The sequence below is a fragment of the Phragmites australis genome, chromosome 3 (assembly GCF_958298935.1).
Source record: "Phragmites australis chromosome 3, lpPhrAust1.1, whole genome shotgun sequence".
Taxonomy (NCBI): domain Eukaryota; kingdom Viridiplantae; phylum Streptophyta; class Magnoliopsida; order Poales; family Poaceae; genus Phragmites; species Phragmites australis.
The window spans coordinates 19752268-19777828 of NC_084923.1; the positions used below are offsets into that span (position 1 = coordinate 19752268).

The 25561-nt window shown below is 43.7% G+C and overlaps 1 protein-coding gene across 1 annotated transcript; it reads left to right on the forward strand.

The window, feature by feature from the left end:
- Window positions 1-15360: 15360 nt before the first annotated feature.
- LOC133911047 (peroxidase 2-like) lies at window positions 15361-16718 on the forward strand. The gene is made up of 2 exons (XM_062353271.1): window positions 15361-15634; window positions 15726-16718. Exons 1-2 carry the CDS (start codon window positions 15428-15430, stop codon window positions 16485-16487), a joined length of 969 nt encoding a protein of 322 aa, XP_062209255.1. The 5' UTR covers window positions 15361-15427; the 3' UTR covers window positions 16488-16718.
- The last annotated feature ends 8843 nt before the right edge of the window (window positions 16719-25561 follow it).

Below are 25561 nucleotides of genomic sequence, written 5' to 3' on the forward strand. Positions count from 1 at the left end.
TACAAGGTGAATGGGGTGGTATAGCATTCTTCGGAGATCCTACAATTGTTAGTGGTAACCCACAAAAAACAACAAAGCGATAAAATCACGAGAATATGCCCTGTGAGCTACTTGAATGTGGTTATGTCAATTCTCTCACTCTCAACCTCTTCAACCAAGCTCTTACAAATTCTTACCAAGCTATGTAGAAGCTGACGGCAACCGACAAGGCAACACAACTTTCTGAGATTGGATGTATCAATGCCATTCACTAATACCTATAAGTTGTAGTCGAATATGTGGAGCTATAGGTAGGCTGGAAAGTTAGACAAGGTAAAGCTAGAACCACGGTAGTTAAAAGCAAGTTGAATAAACGCTCAACGATGGTACCGTGCTGGTCCTAGGCTAGAATGTACTAGAGACGCGAACCTAGACATAAATGCAGTCACGGAACGGCACCAACTCGCTAACACAAAGAAAAACAACAACTATAGATTCTGACCTCTTTCTTTTTTTTCACCTTTTTTTTCTTTTTTCTTTTTGCAGGAGCTCGTAATGCTTAAGTTTGATACAAAGAGCTTTGAAACAAGCAACTTGCACCACACACTTTTTTTATCAGGGGTATAAAGGTAAAAAGAAGATACTCTTTGTCTCTGTCTCTCTCTCTGAAAACTGAGAAACTCCGACTAGCACACAAATCTTGGTATTAGCAGAAAGAGGGTTCTTCTATAGCCTTTTGAAACACTCCCCTTTTTTATTTTACATATATATCCGAAACACCATCCCGATAGAAAACTAAAGGTCAGTTCAGCAACTCATATTTGATCTGAAAATAACTCGGCTCCACAACGAAGGCGATTCAAACTCCAAATGGGAATCGAATAGAAACTGTACTACTAGTATGAGATGGATGGATGTAATTGGTGGCAGATGGATGTAATCATTGATGGCAGCGATAATGGCTAAGGGGAAGAAAAAAAGGTGCGGCTGCAATGTGACCTAAATGTGACTAAAACTCAAAATTCTAAACAACTAGACACGAAAACCAGCAACTCGACATGATGATGTAGTAGAAAACTCAACAAGCTCAGACCAAGAAGAAATAGCGAAAGGCTCAAAGTGTTTCTGGGATTCAGGACTAAAACTAGAAATATCTCACCGATAAACCTCAAGCTCTGATTACCAATTGATAGCAGTCATGATCCCGATCTTTCGATGAAAGGTGGTATACTTCGATTTATGTGGAGTAGATGTTGACAATCCGACTACAACAGTTCAGGACGTTGTGCCTTAGCAATCGATACACTGACCCCAGAAGTGTTATTGATCTTCCTGGAGCATGATCAACCTGACCATGAAGGTCATTGTCCCTAGAAGCAATCGAGAACCAGCAAGAACAAGATGAACAAGCAATCTAAATTGCGAATATGAATAGAAGATCTAACCAAGAATCACGAAATTAGGGTTCTGAAGACAAGTAATACTGGTAGTTTAGCCAACACACGCAATTACAACAGGAAGTAGCAATTCTAACTTTCATCTAAACAAAACCCAAACCCTAGAAGAGGGGTGGCTATCTATTTATAAGCTAGGAGGAGAAGGGATTTGGCTAGAACAGAAGGAGGTCAAACACAACTCAGTTACAAGGCCCAAGGCCTAATCTGATTCGGACTAGAAGAGGGTTGAGACTTGTTTTGCAGATTCCGGACAGCATAGAAAGCATTTGGAGATGAGGCTAGATCCATGTGAAAGTAGACTCCAAGAACTTTCCGACAAGTACTCATGGGCCTCCACCACCTTTCAGAATTAAGGGTTATGGTCATTTGAATGTGGTGCTGTCTGGAATTCCGAATCCGAATTGATCTCATGGACAAAAGTGGATTTATGTGCAGTGCCCTCCGATTACACTTGTGCTTGTATGGCTCTTCTCTTAGGTTCCTAAGGATAATAAAATCATCATAATAATTTAGTAGCATCCAATCCTTAGAAACATTTGTATAGATAGCAAGGAACGAGTTCACTTGATAATTAAGTTGACGGGCGCGAGCTCGCGTAATCTATTCTTGAAAAGGTGTACCTGGTAGGTTTGGCGTAACCAAAGCATTGACTTGTGGAACTGGACTTGTCAGATATCTATCCAAAGGAACCATGGACATATCCGCAGAAGTGATGTCCTCATGAAATCATGTTTGCTCTGAAGTGTGTATAAAATAGGTCTGTTCAGAGCACATATAATTGTTCAGATGTCCAAATATCCAATGCAGTTTACATGACAATGCATGTTGTAGCATATGTTTCATTTTCTGGCTTATTTAGCTAGGGAGGATTGCTGGAGGCACTTTTGGATTTGGCTCGAATTTGCACTAAGTCCTAAGGATTTGGATCCAAATCCTTTCTATCCAAACGGGCATTTAAATGCTGTTTAGTACTTAAATTGGCTAATATCAGGTCATAGATTGAAAGTGTATCTTGTATGATGAGATGTTGAATTTTCCGCAACAGTCTCAGTTATCGGAAATTAAATTGGCTTCAGGAGCGTCGAAGTTCTAAAATTAACGTGTATCAGTACATGCACAAAAGCAATTGTGAACTACAAATGCCTTCTCATAAAAGAGACATCAATAGCATGTGAAATAAAGAGACTTTACCCCCAGCTTGTACGGGCCTGGGTAGGCTCTGTTTCTATTTCAGGATCCATGAAACTTGAACGACAGACTGAGAAAGAATTTTCGACGAGATAATGTATGTATCCAGAGTGCACAGCCTCCCGACTAGGGAAAACAATCCTACCAGACCTGGCCTCAATTTCTCATGCATATCACGTCCCAAAATACTAATTACATAATTAGGCATATATAATCGTCATCGTATATGCTTGCACGTGTTTGTTTATCAAAAACCGGTTAAACATGTCTCAAACACCTTAGAGATGGTTTAGAGCACTTTGAAGAATCCCTATATCCTTTGAGAAGGAAAATAATATAAGGAGGATGATGACGGGAGACTTAGAAAAATTTCGGCAAAAGAACCCCCTCACGGTCTGACCGGTGTCACCCGTGGTCTGACTGCCAGGTGCACTGCCACGTGAATTTCCCACGGTCTGACCGCCCGAGCTCGTGGTCTGACCGCCAGCACACAGAGGCTCGGGTTAAGTGGATCGATCACTTCCTTTTGCTATCTCCCTCTCACTTTTCCCTCACTCTCCCTCTCTCCACCAGACCCTAGATAGAGAAAGAGAGCTCCACTCGTCGTGTTCAAAGGTCCGAGATCGGAGGTGGGAACTCCCACGAGCTTCCCAGAGGACTTCCCCAAATTCCCCCCCTCTTCTCCCACGCCGGAGAGCCATTCATCGATCGCAAGTTTCACCACCACTCTGGGAGCCGATCCGTGAATCGGAGCCTCCCCGAAGCATTCCAATCAAATAGAAAGTTTCCATAGGCTGAGGTGAGCTACCCCCTACCATTTTCCTATTGATTCTGAGCTCGATTCAACCCTCGTGTCGTTTAGCCCCAAGTTCAACCTAGCCTAGATCCAATCCATAGGGTATTTTGAGTTTATCTCGGTGAATAATGTCCAAATTATTTTAGAAACACTCCACTAGTCCCATATAGCATTTTGGTACCCTTCGTTGTTGAACATCTCGCTGAAATCCTCGTCGGTGACCCCGCAAAGGCGTTGCTGGCAAGGTCTGGCGGTCTGACCACCGCTAGGGCCGGTCTGACCACTAGTTAGAACCGGAGAATCCAAGTTGAAAACTTAGACAGGAGTCTATCCGTCACTTGGGTCGGTCTGACCGTTGGTGGGCGGTTTGACTGCCACCATGCCTACAGTCAGACCGTCAGATGCCAAAACTCTCTGCTGGTCGCCGGACAGATCGCCACCTCTACGTCGGTCTGACTGCTTGCCTGTTAAAGTTAGGTATACTCAGGTTACCTTGTCTGGGGTTTTATAATTTGAAACCCTAATCACATAGCGGTCTATTGCAAATGTTTTTGAAGCTCGGCACTCTATTATACTTCAGCATGCATCATTTGCGTGTTTTTCCTTCATTCATTTGTTTATGCATTGCATTTTGATTCGTTTAGAGGGCGTTGTGCCGCCAGTCCAAGCGAGTGAAGGTGACGCCAACCTTTTGGAGTTTTGCAAGTGTTGTGTGGGAAGTATCAGACAAACCCTAGAGTATGAAGGCATGCATCTAAGCATATCACACCTTTTGATTTGAATTGTGGAGTCTAAAATTGATAAATTATACATTATGTAAGTTTGCATGTTCAATGAGTCGATGTCGGGATTCTATGGGTAGAACCTATGTGATGTATTATCCTACCTTGGTTATTTGATGATTCATATCCTTGTAGCCTTGATAACATTGTTGATGTCTAACTTGAAAGTTATTCGAAATGCTTAACAATGCATAGGTCCTCGGTAGAAGTCGAGCGATGGTGCAACCATTGTTCGTGAGCATAGGGCTTCCTTATTGTTTATGAATATTGATTATCATGTCGATGGTTGGATGAGATGTGAGGATGAGACAAGATGTGAGCGGTGTTAGCGGTGTCTTCTACTCCGGAGGAGTTCCTCGGGGTAGTTTGGGAGAGGAGCCAGATACCATAGACCGCTTTGCATCGGTTAAGCACCATTCATCGGTGCAGTTGGCTTTAGCACTTTCCATACTTATTACAAGTCTCATATGGGAACGATAAGCCGAATACCATTGCAATTGTGGCCTTTTGGCGTGCGAGTAGATGGTGTGAGTGGACGAGCTTGTAGGGGTATCCAGTTTGCTCCGAGAGTAGTTCTGGATGACCCCCGCATCTATTGGCGCATGATCAAATGGTTGGGGCTTATTGAGAAAGGTTAACACGAGTACCCCCTCACGTGGGCCTGTGTGGACACGTGAGCCGTATGGTCCTCGAGTTGTGTAGGTAAAGGAGTTCCCCTGCAGGGTGTAAAAATAATTTGAATTACCACACCCTCGGTCATGAGCATGCTTCTGTCTATTTGCATCGATCGTAGAGTTACGAATGTGGGATGATGGTATGGATGGTATGTTGGGTAATGTTGATGGCTGTCTATTGATGTATTACTATGGTTCTATTTACATTTATGTGAAGGTTGGTAGTTACAGGTTTAGAAGGGTATGTTGGTTATGTTTAGATGCTCACACATATGTGCCTAGGTTGTGAGCGCATATGTTTTAATCAAACTTGTGGTCTTTTTCCTTGCTAATGGACTAATGCATAATTCTTGGAGTTAGGTTATTTATATGTACCCTATATGGATTAAGTCTTATGAGTACCTTCGTACTCAGCTTCTCTACAGGTTTTGTATGTGAGGAAGATGTGGTGTTTGGCTACTTCACGCCCACCAATGCTAGCGGCGGGAATGATTAGGAAACTACTTAGAGGTCGCACTTTTGGGGTGAAGCCTAAAGGTATATGACTTCACCCATATTTTGCTATCTTTAGCTTTTGTTTCTGTTGCGTAGTTTCTCTTTTGGCTAGGAGTTGATCAGTTTTAGTATCCTCTTAGATCTCCTTTGCTGTAAATTGTTAAACATGTAAATGATTAATTTTTTTAATATGATTTAATTACTTGCTCTTTATTAAGACTGATTATGATTGCTTATGTTGGAAAGATATGTGTTTCAATCTTGGGCACATAACACATTCCGGGACTACCAGAATGATAATATGGTTAATTGTTGAAGTTGTGATTATGTAAAAGATCAACTTGGTGATTAACTAGAATATTATTTGGACGGTTCCCCCATTGCTGCTATCAGAGTCTAGTTTAGTGAAGTAGCCTAAAAATACTTAGAACATGGGTTAGTAAAGTGTCAAATCTACTAAGCAACCCACAAAAGTTTCTTTTATGTCTCCTCATGATTAATATGTATGAACTTGCCCCCTAAGTGTAATGCGTTGTTGTGTGCGACGCTTATGTCGTTTAGTTTCGTGTTGGAATGTTCCTTTTCATGAATCATGTTGCATTGACAAAAAAGTTAAGGAACACACCCCGATGGCAGTAAATATTAGGGGCTCAACCAGTGCACAATAGGGGCCTGGTATGTCCAGTACGTTGATGGTACGGGAAGTGAATATGTTAGCAATAATGTATGAACATCCACCATACGATGGTAGATATGATCGTCTACCCATGTGGTGATTACATGGGGTGTACTGTAAGGTGACAGTACGAGACGTGAATATGTTGGCAACAACGTATGAAACGGTCCTTGTGCAACTCACACCATTCGCGTGAGAAGTAAAAGGTAGCACGAAGGGTGATGGTTGAAAACTATTGTATGTATGAATGCCTATGATCTTGATGTTTGTTGTGGAGATGCACGTTCGAGAAAGAAACATGTAGATAGGAATCGAGCACATCTTCATTTTCTATAGCTCATATTCATGCATTTTTTCAAATACACAGTGTTATGGGTCTAAGTAAATGATATCTGGCTAATGCTATTATACTAAGTCAGAATTTGACTTTTCCCTCTTCACTTTATCGTCACAACAAGATGAGAACTCACCAAAATCTCGGAGACCTTCCTGAGGGTTCCAATAAGAATAACCCTCCTCCACCATCGAGTATGACTGATGTTCTGATGTAGATCGAACAACACCGTCAAGCCTAGACAGCGCTCCTCGAGGCTCTCGTGTGCAACATGGCTCCTCATGGAGGAGGTGGAGCTCGGCGCCGAGATGACTTCTTAGATTTTCTACGGACTCAGCCACCTACCTTCATATGTGCTGAGGACCCCTCGACGCTGATCATTGGCTTCGCACCATCGAGCAGAAGCTCTTGCTCCTTCGGTGCGAGGACCAAGAGAAGGCGCTCTTCATTTCCTATCAGCTCCAAGGTGCAACGGGTGGTGGTCCAACTTTCTGGCTATGCACCCTACCAATCACTAGGTGTCTTGGGTGAAGTTCCGCTATGTATTCTATGACTTTCATATTTCTAAGGGCCTTATGAAGATCAAGAGGTGAGAGTTTATGGACCTCAAGCAAGGAGGCAGATCAGTGACAGAGTATGTGCAGGAGTTCAATCACCTTGCACAATATGCTCAAGGTGACGTCAACACTGATGAGCGGAGACAATACCGCTTTGTGAACGACCTTAACTCTAAGATGCAAGACCGGATGTTGGCACATGAGTTCACCAACTTCAACAAACTAGTGAGCATCTCTCTCACGGTGGAGTTCAAGCTGCAGAACCATTAGGAGGAGAAGAAGCTCAAGAGGGTTCCGTTGCCTTCCATGGGTGGGGGCTCTCAACGGGCACGGACAGAGAGTCAACCTCCATCATCTCACATTTTGGCCTCGACTGCTCCATGACCGATGTGGATAGTACGACATCCATCCTTCTCTGCTCTGTAAGGACATCCTCCGAGACCCACTGGTTATCAAGCGAGTGTGACTGGTGGCTCCGGCGGCCCGTGGTGCAACTGTGGGCGCGTTGGGCATTATGTGCGTGATTGCCCTTATCCGAAGCCAAGAGCCATGGTGACTACTCCAAGGCCATCACTGTCAGCTCAACCCCCTCAGCAAGCCTCCCAAGCTATGCACGTCCCTAAGCGTGGCCGAGTGCACTACATCGCTACTGAGGAAGGTCATGAAGAAGACAACATGTTGATGGGTATGTTATTTGTGAATTCATGCCCTGCAATTGTGCTTTTCGATTCTAGTACATCTCATTATTTTTTCAAGGAGTGTTATGTCTTGAGTCACAGCATGGTCACCAAGATTTTACCTTCCTCTTATCATATTGATGCACCTGGTGCATTGTTGAGAACCAACTGTGTCGTTCCTTTGGCTGAGATTCTAATTGAGGGAGTTCAGTTTCCTACAAACTTGATCCTATTTGATACTAGAGGAGTGGATGTCATATTGGGAATAAATTAGCTTGCAAAAAATAAGGCCGTTATTGATTGTGCTCATAGGATTGTCACTCTTAATGACATGTCCGGCACCCAAGTCCATTTGAAGCTTTAGGAGATCCATCCTTGCTTTTATAACCTGAAAGTTGTGTCATCCAAAGATCTTCTGAGTATTCCGATTGTTTGTGAATTTCTTGATGTCTTCCTAGAAGAGTTGCCAAGAATGTTGCCCGACCGAGCGATAGAATTCTCAATTGATCTTTTTCCCAGAACGACCCTAATTTCAAAGAAGTCTTATAAGATGCCACCAAATGAGTTAGCCGAGTTAAAAAAACAAATTCAAGAGTTGCTTTCAAAGGGTTTCATTTACCCGAGCTCCTCACCTTGGGGATGCCTGGCACTCCTTGTGAAGAAAAAGGATGGTACTTTGCGGATGTGTGTTGATTACCGTTCGCGGAATGATGTCATGACCAAGAATAAGTATTCACTTCCCATGAACAATATTCTATTCGATCAGTTGACCAGTGCCCGGGCTTTCTCGAAGATTGACTTGAGACTAGGCTATCATCAAATCAAGGTCCGACCGAAGGATATTCCAAAGACATCTTTCTCTACTCACTATGGGCTTTATGAGTTCACTATCATGTCCTTTGGCTTAACGAATGCACTAGCATTCTTTATGTATTTGATGAACACTGTATTTATGGAGGTACTTGACAAATTTTTCATGGTTTTCATCGACGACATTCTTATATGCTCCAAGACTGAGGAAGAGCATGCAGAGCACCTCCGTATTGTACTTGGTCACCTTCGAGATCACCAACTATATGCCAAGTTTAGCAAATGTGAGTTCTGACTTAGGGAAGTCACTTTTCTAGGTCATGTGTTGTCTGAAAATGGTGTCATAGTTGACCTGAGCAACGTGCAGGATGTGCTCAATTGGGTTCAACCTAAGAATGTCACTGATATTCAGAGTTTTCTCATACTTACGGGCTATTACTACAGGTTTATCAAGAATTTCTCCAAGATTTCCAAGCCAATGACTGAGCTGTTGAAGCAAGAGAGTGTGTTTGAGTGGTCAAGTGAATGTGAGTCAGCTTTCTAAACCTTGAAAAAACTGCTCACGACAGCTCCTGTTCTCACTCAACCTGAAGTGTACAAAGGTTTCGACATCTATTGTGATGCCTACCGCATAGTCCTTGGATATGTCGTTATGCAAGAGGGTAGAGTTGTGGCTTATGCCTCACGCTAGTTGAAGCGCCATGAAGAGAACTACCCAACCCATGACTTAGAGCTTATGGTAGTGGTGCACGCTCTGAAGATTTAGTGCCATTATATGTTAGGAAATTTGTGTCGTATCTATAAGGATCACAAAAGTATCAAATACATCTTCACTCAAGCTGATCTGAATATGAGACAGCGAAGATGGCTCGAGTTGATCAAGGATTATGAGCTGAAAGTGCATTATCATCCCAGCAAGGTAAATATGGTTGCCAATGCACTGAGTCGAAAGGCTCGATGCAATTGCCTCTCGCTCCAGCCTAGGGTCACCACACTTTGTGATGATTTCTGATGGCGTGGACTCAAGATGGTTCCAAAGGGATTTCTTGCAATTTTGGAGATCAAATCCACCCTCCTAGATTACATCAAAGTAGCTCAGAAGGATGACAAGGGCATGGCTTGAATCTGAAACAAAATGAAGGAAGGCAAGGCTATCTATTTCTCTAAGAATGATCAAGGTGTCTTGTGGTTTGGGAACTGGCTAGTGGTTCCGAGAGTCGACGCATTGAGGAAGAAAATTTCGGATGAAGCTCATGACTCTTTGTTATCCATTCATCTAGGGGGTACTAAGATGTACCAAGACCTCAAGTCTAGATTTTGGTGGACTCGCATGAAGCGGGAGATCGCTCGATATGTTGTTGAGTGTGATGTCTACCGAAGGGTGGAGGCCGAATATCTCAAGCCAGCCAGTACACTCCAGCCTTTGCCTATTCCCTCCTAGAAGTGGGAGGAGATCGAAATGGATTTCATCACTGGATTGCCGAGGACTTCTCAATGTTATGACTCGATTTGGGTCATTGTGGACCGATTGAAAAAGTTGCTCATTTCCTCCCCGTCAAGACCATGTATTCAGTCAAGCAATATGCGGAGCTATACCTCACTTGGATTGTTTGCCTCCATAGGATTCCGAAGAAGATCATTTTTTATCAAGGCACTCAGTTCACTTCTCATTTCTGGAGGAGCTTTCATGAAGCTATGGGAACTGAGCTCTTCCATAGCATCTCTTACCACCTCCAGACTGATGATCAAATAGAGAGGGTGAATCAGATTCTGGAGGACATGCTTCGAACTTGTGCTCTCACATATGGGAAGAAGTGGGAGATATGCTTGCCTTTTGCTGAGTTCTCCTACAACAATAGCTATTAATCAAGTATTGAGATATCCTTGTTTGAAGCTCTCTATGGTTGTAGATGCCGAACGCTATTGAATTGGTTCGAATTCGGTGAAAGAGCTTTTTTAGGCCCGAATTTGGTCAAAGAGGCAGAAGAGCATGTTCTGACTATTCGGAAGTGTCTCCTCACGGCTCAGTCATGACAGAAGAGCATGTTCTGATTGTTCAAGATTAGAGACTTTACGTATCTCAAGGTTTCTCTACTCAAAGAAGTTTGACGCTTTCAAGTCAGAGGAAAGCTAGCACCACGATATGTGGGACCAATCTAGATTGTTGCCTGGCGTGGGGAGGTGGCCTATCAATTGGACTTGCCTCCGTACTTGTCCACCGTTCACAATGTCTTCCACATGTCGCAATTGAAGAAATGCATTTGAGTTCCAACAGAGTGATCGAAGTTGCAAACCACGAGTTGTAGCCGAATCTTTCATATTGTGAGTGACCAATCCGAATCTTGGATGAAGCGAAACGCAAAACTCGGCGGCATTCGATTAAGTTTATCAAAGTCCAATGGAGCAACCACACCGAAGATGAAGTGACTTGGGAGCGTGAGGATTAAATCCACTCTGAATATCCTGAACTTTTTGAGAACTTGTAAATACCGTTGTAATTTTTGCACATTGGAATATCTCACGTGTCTATACTCATCGCTATGCTGAATGGAAGTTTTGTTCCAAAGGTTTGTTCCTAAAAACCACCCAATCGGGAGAGTCATGCTCTTGGCGGTCTGATCGCTGTTGGTCTGCCGGTCTGACCACCAATGTTATGTGGAACTCAAAACTCTCTACTTCCTGGGTGGTCTTACCGCCCAAGGCCTGCAGTCTGACCATTGGTTGGCGGTCTGACCGTAATCACACCGTCGGTCTAACCATAGGAGCCCAAAACTCTTTATATAGATTTCGGTCGAACCGCCGTTTTCCTGGTCTAACTGAGTCGTGGTCTGATCGGGCCTACATTTGGTATGACCGCCAGCTCATGTGAAGGTTCCCCGCTGTCTTTTTGTTCCATCGATGAAGGTCGATGTGATTCTTTCCCAATAGTGGAGAATTCTTTTCCATTTCATCGCTAGCACCTTCTCTCTAAGTCTACCAAATTTCAGGACAAGATTTGTCTTAAGGGGGGAGATTTGTCATGTCCCAAAATGATAATTACATAATTAGGCCTGTATAATCATCATCGTATGTGCTTGCACGTGTTTGTCTATCAAAAATCGGTTAAACATGTCTCAAACACCTTAGAGATGGTTTAGAGCACTTTGGAGAATCCATACATGCCTTGGAGAAGGAAAAAAGTAGAAGGAGGATGATGAGGGGAGACTTATTTCAGCTAAAGAATCCCCTCACGGTTTGATTGGTGCCACCTGCGGTCTTATCGCTAGGTGCCCTGCCACGTGGGCTGCCACGTAGATTTCCTACTGTCTGACCACCCAAGCTCGTGGTCTGACCACTAGTACACAGAGGCTTAGGTTAAGTGGATCGATCACTTCCTTTTGCTCTCTCCTCTCACTTTTCTCTCACTCTCCCTCTCTCCGCCTGACCCTAGAGAGAGAAAGAGAGCTCCACTCATCGAGTTCGAGGGCCAGAGATCGGACATGCAAACTCCCACGAGCTTCGTGGAGGACTTCCCCAAGTTTTCCCCCTCTTCTCCTTCGCCGGAGAACCGTTCATCGACCACAAGTATCACCACCACTCCGGGAGCCAATCCACAATCCAATCCAAGAGAAAGCTTCCATAAGCTGAGGTGAGTTATCCCCTACTGTTTCCCCGTTGTTTTCGAGCTTGATTCGACCCTCGTGTCATTTCGGCCTAAGTTCATCCTAGCCTACATCCATTCTATGGGGTATTTTGAGTTTAGCTTAGTGAATGATGTCCAAATCATTTTAGAAACACTCCACTAGTCCCATAGAGAATTTTGATACCCTTCGTTGTTGAAGGTCTCACTGGAATACTCTCCGACGACTCTGCAAAGGGGCTTCCGGTAAGGTTTGGTGGTCTGATTGCCGCTATGGCTGGTCTGACCGTTACTTGGGACTAGAGAATCCGAGTTGAAAACTTATACAGGAGTTTGACCACCACTTGGGCCGGTCCGACCGTTGGTGGGCGGTCTGACTGCCACCATACCTACAGTCAGACCGTCAGAGATCAAAACTCTCTACTGGCTGCTGGTCAGACCGCCACCTCTACATCGGTTTGGCCGCTAGCCTATTAAAGCTAGGTATACTTATGTTACCTTGTTCGGGGTTTCAAACTTTGAAACCCTAATCACTTAGTGGTCTTTTGCAAATATTATTAAAGCTCGACGCTCTATTATACTTTAAGCATGCATCATTTGCACATTTTTTCATCGTTCATTTATCTGTGCATTGCATTTTGATTCGTTTAGAGGGTGTTGTGCTGCCAGTCCAAGCGAGTGAAGGCGACACCAACCTTCCAGAGTTCTGTGAGTGTTCTGCAGGAAGTATCAGGCAAACCTGAGAGCAGCAAGGTAAGCATCTAAGTATATCGCACCTTTCGATTTAAATTGTTGAGTCTAAAATTAATAAATTATGCTTTATGTAAGTTTGCATGTTCAATGAGTCGATGTCGGGTTTCTATGGGTAAATCCTATGTGATGTATTGTCCTACCTTGATTATTTGATGATCCGTATCCTTGTACCCTTAATAACATTGTTGATGTCTAACTTGAAAATTATTCGAAATGCTTAGCAATACATAGGTCATTGGTAGAAGTCGAGTGATAGTGCAACCATTGTTCGCGAGCTTAGGACTTATTGTTCACGAATATTGGTTGTGATGTCGATGATTCAATGAGATGTGATGATGAGACGAGATGTGAGCAATGTTAGGGGTGTCTTTTGCCCCGGAGGAGTTCCTCAGGTAGTTCGGGAGAGCAGCCGAGCACCATAGACCGCTTTGCATTGGTTAAGCACCATCCGTCGGTGTAGTTGGCTTTAGCACTTTTCTTACTTATTATATGTCGCATGTGAGAACCATAAGCCAAATACCTTTGTAGCTGTGGCCTTTTAGTATGCGAGTCGATGGTGTGAGCGGGCGGGCTTGTAGGGGTATCTAGTTTGCTCTAGGAGTAGTTTTGGATGACCCCCCGCACCTATCGACACATGATCAAACGGTTGAGGTTTATTGGGAAAAGTTGACACGAGTACCTCTTGCGTGGGCCTATGTGGACATGTGAGCCATATGGTCCTCGAGTCGCGTAGGTAAAGGAGTACCCCTGCAGAGTGTAAAAATAATTCGAATTACCGCGTTCTCGGTTATGAGCATGTTTTTGTCTATTTGTATCGGTCGTAGAGTTACGAATGTGAGATGGTGGTATGGATGGTATGTTGGGTAATGTTGATGGCTAACTATTGATGTATTACTATGGTTCCATTTATATTTATGTGCAGGTTGGTAGTTATAGATTTGGAATGGTATGTTGGTTATGTTTAGATATTCACAGATATGTGTCTAGGTTGTGGGCGCATATGTTTTAATCAAACTTATGGCCCTTTTCCTTGCTAATGGCCTAATGCATAATCCTTGGAGGTAGGTTATTTATATGTACTCTATATGCATTAAGTCTTACGAGTACCTTCGTACTTAGCTTCTTCACAGGTTTTGCAGATGAGGAAGAGACGGTGTTTAGCTATTTCACGCCCACCGATACTAGCTGCGGGAATGAGTAGGCAACTACTCTGAGGTCACGCTTTTAGAGTGAAGTCTAAGGACATATGGCTTCATTTTTTGCTGTTTTTACTTTTGTTTCCAATGCGCAGTTCTCTTTTGGCTAGGAGTTAATCAGTTTTAGTATCCTCCTAGATCTATTTTATTGTAAATTGTTAAACTTGTAAATGTTTAAAAACTTGTAATATGATTTTTTTACTCGCTCTTTATTAAGAATGGTTATGATTATTTATGTTGGAAAAATATGTGTTCCGACCTTCAGCAAAGACATGTGCTGTGACTACCGGAATGATATTCTAGTTAATCGTTGAAGCCGTGATTATATAAATGTTCGATTTGATGATTAACTAGAATATTATTTAGATGGTTACCCGCAATACATTTCCTTACTGTTACCGTTGAGGAATGCCACGGAGTTGTGAACAGTGCAACTGCCTCGTTTTAAAAAACTCAGAAGCAGCAGCCAAAACTGTATGCCAAGAGGCAAGACAAGCTCAACGCCCTCAAATTCCCAGCTAGGAATGTTGTACATTGCCAGGTATAAACTACAAAGAATTCAGTCGTCGCCGGCTAGCTTACGTATAGCTTAATCCTACTTGGTATTGATAACCCCCACTTGAGCCGATTAGAGCGCGTACAGGCTAGCCAGAAACGAGTTCTTTTATCGGACATCTTCAGGGCCAGAATTCATCGCAGTAGCACCAATAAGCATCAATTCTCCCAAAGGTAAAACTAGGGAATGTTGGTGCCCGGTTTGACGGTAATCGTCAAAACAAACTAGCAGCGAGACATGGTCACTTGTGCGCCAGATTGTTACTCTCTCCTCCGTTCCCAAATACATATATAAAACTCTTTATCTATCAAATTTGTTCTAAAAACTTGTCATTATATGATTTCGAGGTGACAATACCAATTTTTTTTTCCTTGTATGCCCTCTTCCCATAAGGTTTTGAATGAGTAACACGATCACTTGTCGACACTACTTGATGTTATGTCAAATCCTAGAATAACATCTAGGAAATAAGGAAGTACCATTGTGAAGAAGAACAGAGTCGTATTCATATGGACAGCTCGCTGAAGCTTAAATTTCTCTTCTCTAAGGAACAGAGAGTACAATTGGCTACAAACAAATCATGCTTGCAATGGAACATTCTCAGCAAGAGGAAAAAGAACAGAGAGAATACTCAGCTAATGGTGGTTGTGCAGTGGCCTGCCTCCATCTTTCGTTACAGCTATATCGCTAATCAATCAACTGACACCACCACCATCTATTCAACTAACAACGTCGAGGTCGTCATCTTATGTAGTCAGATCTCCATCTATAAATAGCCATCAATACGAACATTCACTTCATCACTTCTCATCTTCGCTTAGCCGCTTGCTCTTCAGCTCACAACTAAAATACAGAGGCTAATTAACAGCAGGAACGCAATGGCTGCTTCGTTCAGGATTGCCATGGCGGTGACATGCGCCTTGGTGCTGGCGTCGGCGTGCCAGGGCCTGGAGGTGGGCTACTACAAGAAGACGTGCCCCCGCGTGGAGGCCATCGTCAGGGACGAGGTAAAGAAGTTCGTCTACAAGAACGCCGGCATCGGCGCCGGGCTCATCCGCTTGATCTTCCACGACTGCTTCGTCCAGGTATGCACAAGAACAATGAATGTACCACCATCGAAATGCTTCTACGTACACGCATGCGCGCGAGTTGACGTGAGATGTACCATGTATATAGGGATGTGACGGCTCTGTGCTCCTGGACCCGACGCCGGCGAACCCGCAGCCGGAGAAGCTGAGCCCGCCCAACATGCCCAGCCTGCGTGGCTTCGAGGTGATCGACGCAGCCAAGGACGCTGTCGAGAAGGCCTGCCCTGGCAAGGTCTCCTGCGCGGACCTCGTCGCATTCGCTGCCCGTGACGCTGCCTACTTCCTCAGCAGGTTCAAGGTCAAGATCAACGTACCCGCGGGCCGCCTCGACGGGCGCGTCTCCAATGCCTCCGAGGCCCTCGACAACTTGCCGCCGCCCTTCTTCAACATCACCCAGCTCATCGACAGCTTCGCTGCCAAGGGGCTCGACGCCGAGGACATGGTCGTGCTCTCAGGCGCTCACACCGTCGGCCGCTCCCACTGCTCGTCCTTCGTCCGCGATCGCCTCGCCGTCCCCTCCGACATCAACTCCTGGTTCGCCAACATCCTGAGGAGGAGGTGCCCCGCCAACCCGACCCCAGCAAACGACCGAACCGTGAACCAGGACATCTTCACTCCCAACGCGTTTGACAACCAGTACTACAAGAACGTGCTGGCGCACAAGGTGCTCTTCACGTCCGACGCGGCGCTGATCACCACGCCGGCCACGGCCAAGATGGTGCGCGACAACGCCTACATCCCCGGGTGGTGGGAGGCCAAGTTTGTAAAGGCATTCGTCAAGATGGCGGCCATCGAGGTGAAGACCGGCCACCAGGGAGAGATCAGGAAGAACTGCAGGGTCGTCAACTAAGATCATCCGCGTGGGCACTACTGATCGATCGGATGCAGCCATCCACATTGCTTCGTTCATTTCCATCCACATTATTGCTTCGTTCATTTCTCCGATTTCGTTCTTACGCTTTTAAAACCACGTGCGGGGTTGATTAACTGGTCATCGCTCCGTTATCTTTGTTCGGTTTGCCTTGTTTTCAAGTATAATGTATGCACACGAATAGATGGAACGAATACGCTTCAAGTATAATGTATGTGTGCATATTTCTGGCACAAATTTTGAGCATGAGCGGTACGAGATCGGATGGGTACGTGCCCATGTGCTCACAAAAAACACTCTATTTTTTGTTACTTTGATACCCCAAACTCAATGTGTGTACCACTACTTGGATATCTGCATAGGAAAAAATCATGACCATAATAAAGTACTTCCAAATATGAAAGCAACATTACCAATTTCAAAATGAATCCAACATTACCATTTTGGTATCACAAAATCACATAATTAATGCTATGCTAATTATTGGTCAAATATTTCAAAGTTCGAATCTTGTGGGCGCACCACTACTACAAGGAAGCAGATTATTATCGGTTGATAACTAGCATCTATCACTACCGGTTATAGAGCCGATAGTCTACAATCAACAATGATAAGCGCTTGTTGAACCCATAGTGATATATATATATATATATATCAGTGTCGGTTATGGTAATGGAATAATTTATTGATCTTTTGACTTAAGCATTGCAAACATTATTATCTCACCATGTAATTATTACTATTAGAGATGATCATTTATTATATATTTGCATCATTCAATATTTCGTTGAATTTGGAATTGAGTTGGCTCACGTGAAAGTTAGAGAAGAGTTTTGAAGACTGCATTTCATATACACAATATATTAATCATTTTTTAGTCCTTAATCATTGCATTTATTATCATTTTATCATGTTCACTACTGTAAAACCAGTCTTATATACCGGTTAATCATTGTCAGTTTTTAATAGACCGATAGTGATGGGGCATCACTGTCAGTTTATAAGCCACACAAAAAAAATCAGCCATCATAGCTTGTGAACCGGCAATGATAAGGGTCATCACCAGCAGTAATGCCTAAATCCATCATTACTGCTGGTTAGTGGTAGTGATGTAGTGTCAGACCCAAAATTTGTATTCATTATATTTTTACTTCGCATCCGCGTCCTTATCCACACCCTCCGTCTCTCTCATGCACACTCATCTCTCCCTCTGCCCCTATGGTGATCCCCTCCAGGCACGGGCACGGACACCAGTTCTTTGCTTCCAGGAGCCGAGCCGGTAAGAAGCCATGGCTCCCTCCACCTCCACCTTGCCACTATGTTGTCTCCTCCTTAGCTTGCCGGTGTCCAACGCCAGGCTCCCCTGCCCCTCTCACCAATCGCCCTGCCAGGACACCGGCAAGAACCCTAGCTCCGTGTCACACCCGATTTTAACGGTCAAAACCAGATGCGGCTTATGTGTGCCAAGATGTTCAACACACAAAAGAACGTCACAGGTGAAGTAACAAAAGCAATACTGTTATTAAATAAACTTTAAACTCTTACAGCAATTGACATATATTATCTTCTATGAAGATATCTACAGCGGAACAGAAGCATTGGTGTCCAACAACACCACATGCAACCGACCGGGAGACACACGTCTAGAACATCACAACCTCGTCTTGATAGTCTTCAACATCTTCACTCACTGAGCAGCAACACACATGTCGCATGACATAGAAAAAATAGCAAGTGTGAGCACATAATGCGCTCAACAAGTGTGGGGAAAGATAATGATATGCAGGCTTATATCAAGAATAGGCTAACACATGGTATATTTGCGTAATGCGAGTAATGAAAAGATATTTGGACTCAATAAGCATTAAACAATTATTAAGTGAATGTAACCCACACAGTTTAACACCCAGCATACAAGGCTCCCCACCTTGCATACCATAACCATCTAGTACTCCCTGTACTATAACCAAAACCACAACCATCTAACACTCCATGTACCAGAACCATAACCACAACCATCTAGTACTCCATGTACCAGAACCACAACCACAACCCATAATCACAACCCACTAATCATGTGAGGATCCAAATCTCTCATAACCGTGAGCACGGCTGATATATCAGATTTTATACTCTGCAGAGGTTGTCTAGCTTTCCCCACAAGTCGTGATTTCCATGGTGCCGTGTTAGCTAGACACTTAACACACGCTAGTGGTGTGTTGTCCGGAAAGTCACTTCAAAGCCGTTACAAAGTTTCATCCGGTATGTGCATGCCCGCTAGGTTTCATTGCTGTCAAAGTGGCATTCACACCACCCAAAAGCCCCCTTTTGCACCTTGTAGCTCCAGAAAGATTTCACTCTTCCCTTCCACTACACATCTCATACCACTAACCAAATGGTTCTAGCCTCTGCCGTCCCCACACATCCACTCTTCCATTTGGCACGCACAAAAACTGGAATCCACTAATTAATAGGCTAGGCCTGTCCCATACCAGGTCTCGTGGTTGGTACGATATTTCTTGGGTTGTCGCTCCACGAACCGGTCCTTACTTAGGTTAATTGAGCAAACACTAAACCAACAACATAACTATGACAACCACCAAAACTACTTTTCTCAAGGCCTAAGGTTCCATGTTGCTACACCATTGACACATTAACGACCATTGTTACATAAGTTCATTAATCAAGTATATGACTACCCATCATATTGACACACACTGCATGTAATTTTGTAAAATAAAACAGTTTAAATCATAGGTTCAAGATGATCAAGAAAACTTGCCTTTTACCCAATGCTGCTCAATGTTGCAAAATTTTGGTCTTGAAGTCCCTCGAACTGCTCCGGAACGTTATCGACTAATCACGAGAACTACCAACAAGCAACACAAAAGAAAACACTAAGAACAACATACCAAACATCATTAAAATACTTTAAAAACACTATAGTTGGATAGGTATAATTTAAGAAATATTTATATGCAACAATCGCCTAAATCGGAGTTAAGATGAAAAGAGAATGAGCTTTCAAGAGATGGATTGGGACTGAAAAGAAAGACTAGTGTACTGGAGTTATCTTCCTATAGTAAAAGAGTTTATGTGCAATCATTGCACTAGGCTTGACAACGTCATAATGCATGGTTCAAGAAGTGTAGGGCAGACCAGACTTCGCTGACTAGGCTAAGGAGAATGATGTGGCGCTGACATGTCTTGCTATGTAAGTACCATCTTGGATTAAAGAATGGATACGCGGAGATCTAGTCTCGACCACCAATGATGGATCAAAAAGGTCAAAGGTTGCACTTCTAGGTTAAGAATACTACTTGTGACTCTATGTAGCGGTGGTGGTTCGGATTTCGTTGAAGACAGCGATCGGGCACGTGGCCACTGACATCGATGTCGGGCTTCGGTGGTGTTTTAGTGAAACGAGGGAAGCATAGCGTAGAACGCGAAAGACTAAGTCAGTGGTATGGTTGGTTTTAGAAGGGGTCATCCGAGGTAGTGGCAAAACAACGATGACTGCTTTTAGATTTGGTGGTTACCGCGAACAGATGCAGAAATGAAGATGCTCGCATTCCTAGAGATTGGCTATGAAATTTAAGAAACCGTTTGAATAGATGTTCATATATCCCGGGAACACAATGCTAGAACATAGTTTTTGGTATATCCACTGAGAGGAAGAACAATCAATAGAGATGAGACGGGTGATGGCTACGATGTCCTGTGGTTGGCAATGGCGTCCTGGTTGTGTCGCTGCACAAACGTGGATGGGCTCCTAGGGTCACGTAGAAGACTCCATGGGACACGCCGTGACGCTGTTGGTTCATCCATATGGCTTTCGGATTGAAGGGGAACACGAATGCAAATCTGGTGCACACACAAAATGCGTCCAGAAACCGGACAACGGGTATGTCGACCTTGATTACGGTGGTTTGGCTACTCTACTGGCCGACCAAGTTGGTGAGGGAGTGGGCAACATTATGGGACATGCACCAGTAAAAGGGCCTGGTGATTTGATCTCTGGTCGGTCGGGAACGCCGATGCCAATCGGCTACAACGCAGCTATCCCGCGGCTGTCCGCGATGGCAACGATCGTGGCGGCGTAGATCGGGCGTTGGGGTTGATCTAGTTCCGTGCGGGCTGCTTCATAGGACATCTTTTGACCCAGCACGTAGGTTCTCCAGAGTGGACACACACCTTCTTATCATCAGGTACAAGGATCCGTAAGGGACATCTATTGGCATAGCATCTTTCTTCTTCACAGCAAAAACACACCTTCCTTGTAGGGGTACTCTGCAAATTTTCCCTCGACCTATGAAACTTCCTAGTTGATAGAACGAAGTGCTTGTTCAGGAGTCGAACGTAACCAAAAGCTGTTGTTTGCTTGATGGTCTTCAAAGGCTTTCTTCCTCTTCTTGTTGTTGCCTTGCTTTCCACGCTCGGTTTTTGCACCCTGAGCTTCGACTATCTATAACAAACTTTCTATATTCTAAATCATGCCTTGAAGGATCTGAGTATGCATCTCCAAAAATTATGCCTTGTTGAATTGAGGTGGCATCTACTGGATATTGTTGTTATTGTTGTTGGTACCTTTACCTAGCTGATCTTTATTTGTGTTCACCATCTGATCGGGATTGAGGCAGAAGGTTGGGACAAGAAGAGAAAGAGCTAGAAGGAGAAAACCCAGCTATACTATTAACTATAGAGATATATAAGGAACGTCGCTATTAGTATATGCTAAAGCATCACACAACGCATTCTAGCACTCAAATAGAAAATCCAAATCACACAAGACACTCAACACAAACGCATACTACCAACATCGCTCTAACGTTTCCGAAGATTAGAAAAAATTCTCCTATGACTCGAAGAACTAAAACCGGGAGCAGCGCGGAGGTAGATCTTCATGTCTTTAGTGTTGTGGTAGATGAATCTTTCTTGTCGTGATGGATCTTCATCTTTCCTATGAATCTTCACACAAGGTAGGAGCGCTAAGAGAGATCTTTAGGTGCATCCTCCTCGAACAGAGTAACTGGGATGGTTCAACAACTAATAGTTTGAAAAGGGGAGTGTTGGAAATTCATTTTTCTGAATAGATTGAAATAGGTAAGTAGATAGAGAAGGAAACTGAGAGGTTAGAAAAGCACGGGGATGGGTTTTTCAAAATAGGATTTTAAAAATATAACCTTGTGGCACGACCATTCTATCTAGGCTTGCGTCCTACGGTCAGTATAGCTCTGATACCACCTCTGTCACACCTGATTTTAACGGCTAAAACCAGATGCGGCTTATGTGTGCTCAGGATGTTCAACACACATAAGGACGTCACATGTGAAGTAACAAAAGTAATACTTTTATTAAATAAACGTTAAACTCTTACAACAATTGACATATATTGTCTTCTATGAAGATATCTGCAGTGGAACAGAAGCATTGGTGCCCAACAACACTGCAGGTAACCAACCGGGAGACACGCGCCTAGAACATCACAACCTCGTCTTGATAGTCTTCAACATCTTAACTCACTGAGCAGCAACACACATGTCGCATGGCATAGGGAAAATAGCAAGTGTGAGCACATAATACGCTCAGCAAGTGTGGAAAAGATAATGATATGCAGGCTTATATCAAGAATAGGCTAACACATAGTATATTTACGTAAATGTGAGTAATGAAAAGATATATGGACTCAAAAAGTATTAAACAATTATTAAGCGAATGTAACCCATACAGTCCAACACCCAGCATACAAGGCTCCCCACCTTGCATACCATAACCGTCTAGTACTCCCTGTACTATAACCAAAACTACAACCATCTAGTACTCCATGTACCAGAACCATAACCACAACCGTCTAGTACTCCCTGTACCAGAACCATAACCATAACCCATAATCACAACCCACTAATCATGTGAGGATCCAAGTCTCTCATAACCGTGAGCACGGCTGATATATTAGATTTTACACTCTGCAGAGGTTGTCCAGCTTTCCCCACAAGTCGTGATTTCCATGTTGTCGTGTTAGCTAGACACTTATCACACTTCAGTGGTGTGTCGCTCGGAAAGTCACTTCAAAGCCATTACATAGTTTCATCCAGTATATGCATGCCCGCTAAGTTTCACCATCGTCAAAGTGGCATTCACACCACCTAGATGATAAGGGAAAACCAAGAAAAGACCCTAACATAGGTGACTACCCATCATATTGACACACACTGCATGCAATTTTGTAAAACAAAACAGTTTAAATCATAGGTTCAAGATGATTAAGGGCACTTGCTTTTTACCCAATGCTGCTCAGTATTGTCGAAATCTTGGTCTTGAAGTCCCTCAAACTGCTCCGGAACGTTATCGACTAATCACGAGAACTACCGACAAGCAACACAAAAGAAAACACTAAGGACAACATACCAAACATCATTAAAACACTTTAAAAACACTATGGTTGGATAGGTATGATTTTAGAAACATTTATATGCAAGAATCGCTTAAATCGGAGTTAAGATGAAAAGAGAACAATCTTTCAAAAGATGGATTGGGACTAAAAAGAAAGACTAGTTTACTAGAGTTATCTTCCATGGGAAAAGAGTTTATTGTGCAATCATTGTGCTAGGCTTGATAACATCATAATGCATGGTTCAAGAAGTGTAGGGCAGACCAGACTTTGCTGACTAGGCTAAGGAGAATGATGTGGCGCTGACGTGGCTTGCTATGCAAGTACCTTCTTGGATTAAAGAATGGATACGCGGAGATCTTGGATTAAAGGTCGAAGGTTGCGCTTTTAGGTTAAGGATACTATTGGTGACTCTATGTAGCGGTGGTGGTTCGGGTTTTGTCAAAAACAGTGATCGGGCATGTGGCCACTAACATCGATGTCGGGCTTCGGTGGTGTTTCAGTGAAACAAGGGAAGCATAGAGTAGAATGTGGAAAGACTAAGTCAGCGGTGTGGTTGTTTTTGGAAGGGGTCATCCGAGGTAGTGGCAAAACAACGATGACTGCTTCTAGGTTTGGTGGTGACCGTGAACAGATGCAGGAACGAAGATGCTCACGTTCCCAGAGATTGGTTATGAAATTTGAGAAACCGTTTGAATATAGATGTTCATATATCCTGGGAACACAATGCTACAGCATAGTTTTTGGTAGATCATTCATTGAGAGGAAGAACGATCAGCAGAGATGAGACGGGTGATGGCTGCGACGTGCTATGGTTGGCAATGGCGTCCTATTTGTGTTGCTACACAAATGTGGATGGGCTCCTAGGGTCACGTAGAAGACTCCATGAGACACACCGTGACGTGGTTGGTGCATCCATACGGCTTTCAGATTGACAGGGAATGCAAATGCAAATCCGGTGCGCGCAGAACGCGTCCAGGAACCGGACAACGGGTATGTAAACCTTGATTACTGTGGTTTGGCTACTCTACTGGCTGACCTAGTTGGTGAGGGCATGGGGAACATCATGGGACATGCACCGGTGAAAGGGCTTGGTGATTTGACCTCTGATCAGTCGGGAACATCGATGCCAATCGGCTACAGCGCGGTTGTCCCGCGGCTGTCCGCAACGGCGACGACCGTGGCGGCGTAGATCGGGCTTTGGCCAGGACTAGGGCTTGGCTAGGGACTTAATATGATGCTAAAATAGTAGTAAGGGAGGAGAAAAATGGGTCCTCACCTTGCTTCAGTTGTCGAGGAAGGACTATTCACGTAGAAGACTACGAGGTAGCGCATCACAGGCGAAGGCGACGGCAACTTCGGCGAACAACAGCTCATGGACAAGGTAGCAGTGACTTCTAGGGTTTGGTGGTGTGGAATAGGGGTATGAGAGGGCATGCAACTCATATTTATAGGGCTAGGGGTGGCTGGTTGAGGTGGAGTCCAAGCCGAACACGAATCGGATTCGAGTTCGAGTCGGCTACGGTTTCGTTTTTCAGAGCACTCTATTCTGAAGATGATATCTCCATCGTCCGAAATACAAATTGGACATTTCTAAACTCTACATTCTAGTACTCGAAAAGATCTACAACTTTGGTATTCATTGGAACTTCTGAAAATGCCATCTTAATTTACAAAAATGCACCACAATGTAAATTGTTTGAACTCGGACTTATCTGCGCAGCACTGATTTCGGGTGCCATAACTCCTAGATCCATTATCCAAAAGGGGACTTCCATAGGTTCTAATCAAAGCTCTCGATGAGACCTACCACTTTGGTATTGTTCAGATTCGCATTTGAGGCCGTTTTGAACTCCGAAACTTCATGAGAAGATGAGGCTATCCAGAACTCCACAAAAATTTACAGATTTTATGGATCCTTTGTTGGGCCATCTAGAAGACTTGGCTAAGGGTTTGGACTTGACTTATGGCCTTTTTGCTTGTTAATAGTCCAATGCATAATCCTTGGAGGCAGGTTATTTATTTGTACTCTATACGGATTAAGTCTTCTCCATAGGTTTTATAGGTGAGGAAGAGACGATGTTTGGCTACTTCATGCCCATCGATACTAGCGGCAGGAGTGAGTAGGCAACTATTCTGTGATTGCGTTTTTACGGTGAAGCCTAAGGGCATATGGCTTCACATATCTTTTACTGTCTTTAGCTTTTGTTTCCGATGCGTAGTTCTCTTTTGGCTAGGAGTTAATCAGTTTTAGTATCATCCTAGATCTCTTTTGCTGTAAATTGTTAATCTTGTAAATGTTTAAGACTTTATAATATAATTTTTTTACTCACTCTTTATTAAGATTGGTTATGATTACTTATGTTGGAAAAGTATGTGTTCTGACCTTTAGCACAGACACGTGCTAGAATTACCGGGATGATATTCTGGTTAATCGTTGAAGTTGTGATTATATAAATGATCGATTTGGTGATTAACTAGAATATTATTTAGATGGTCCCCGCAATTCCTTACTGTTACCGTTGAGGAATGACGCAGAGTTGTGAACAGTGCAACTGCCTCGTTTTAGAAAACTCAGAAGCAGCAGCCAAAACTGTATGCCAAGAGGCAAGACAAGCTCAACGCCCTCAAATTCCCATCTAGGAATGTTGTACATTGCCAG

Bases quoted from the DNA above. Each gene is read 5' to 3' on its own strand.
- LOC133911047 (XM_062353271.1), top strand. From the start codon at position 15,428: ATGGCTGCTTCGTTCAGGATTGCCATGGCGGTGACATGCGCCTTGGTG. The intron at 15,635-15,725 runs GTATGCACAAGA...CCATGTATATAG, and splicing joins TCCACGACTGCTTCGTCCAG to GGATGTGACGGCTCTGTGCT.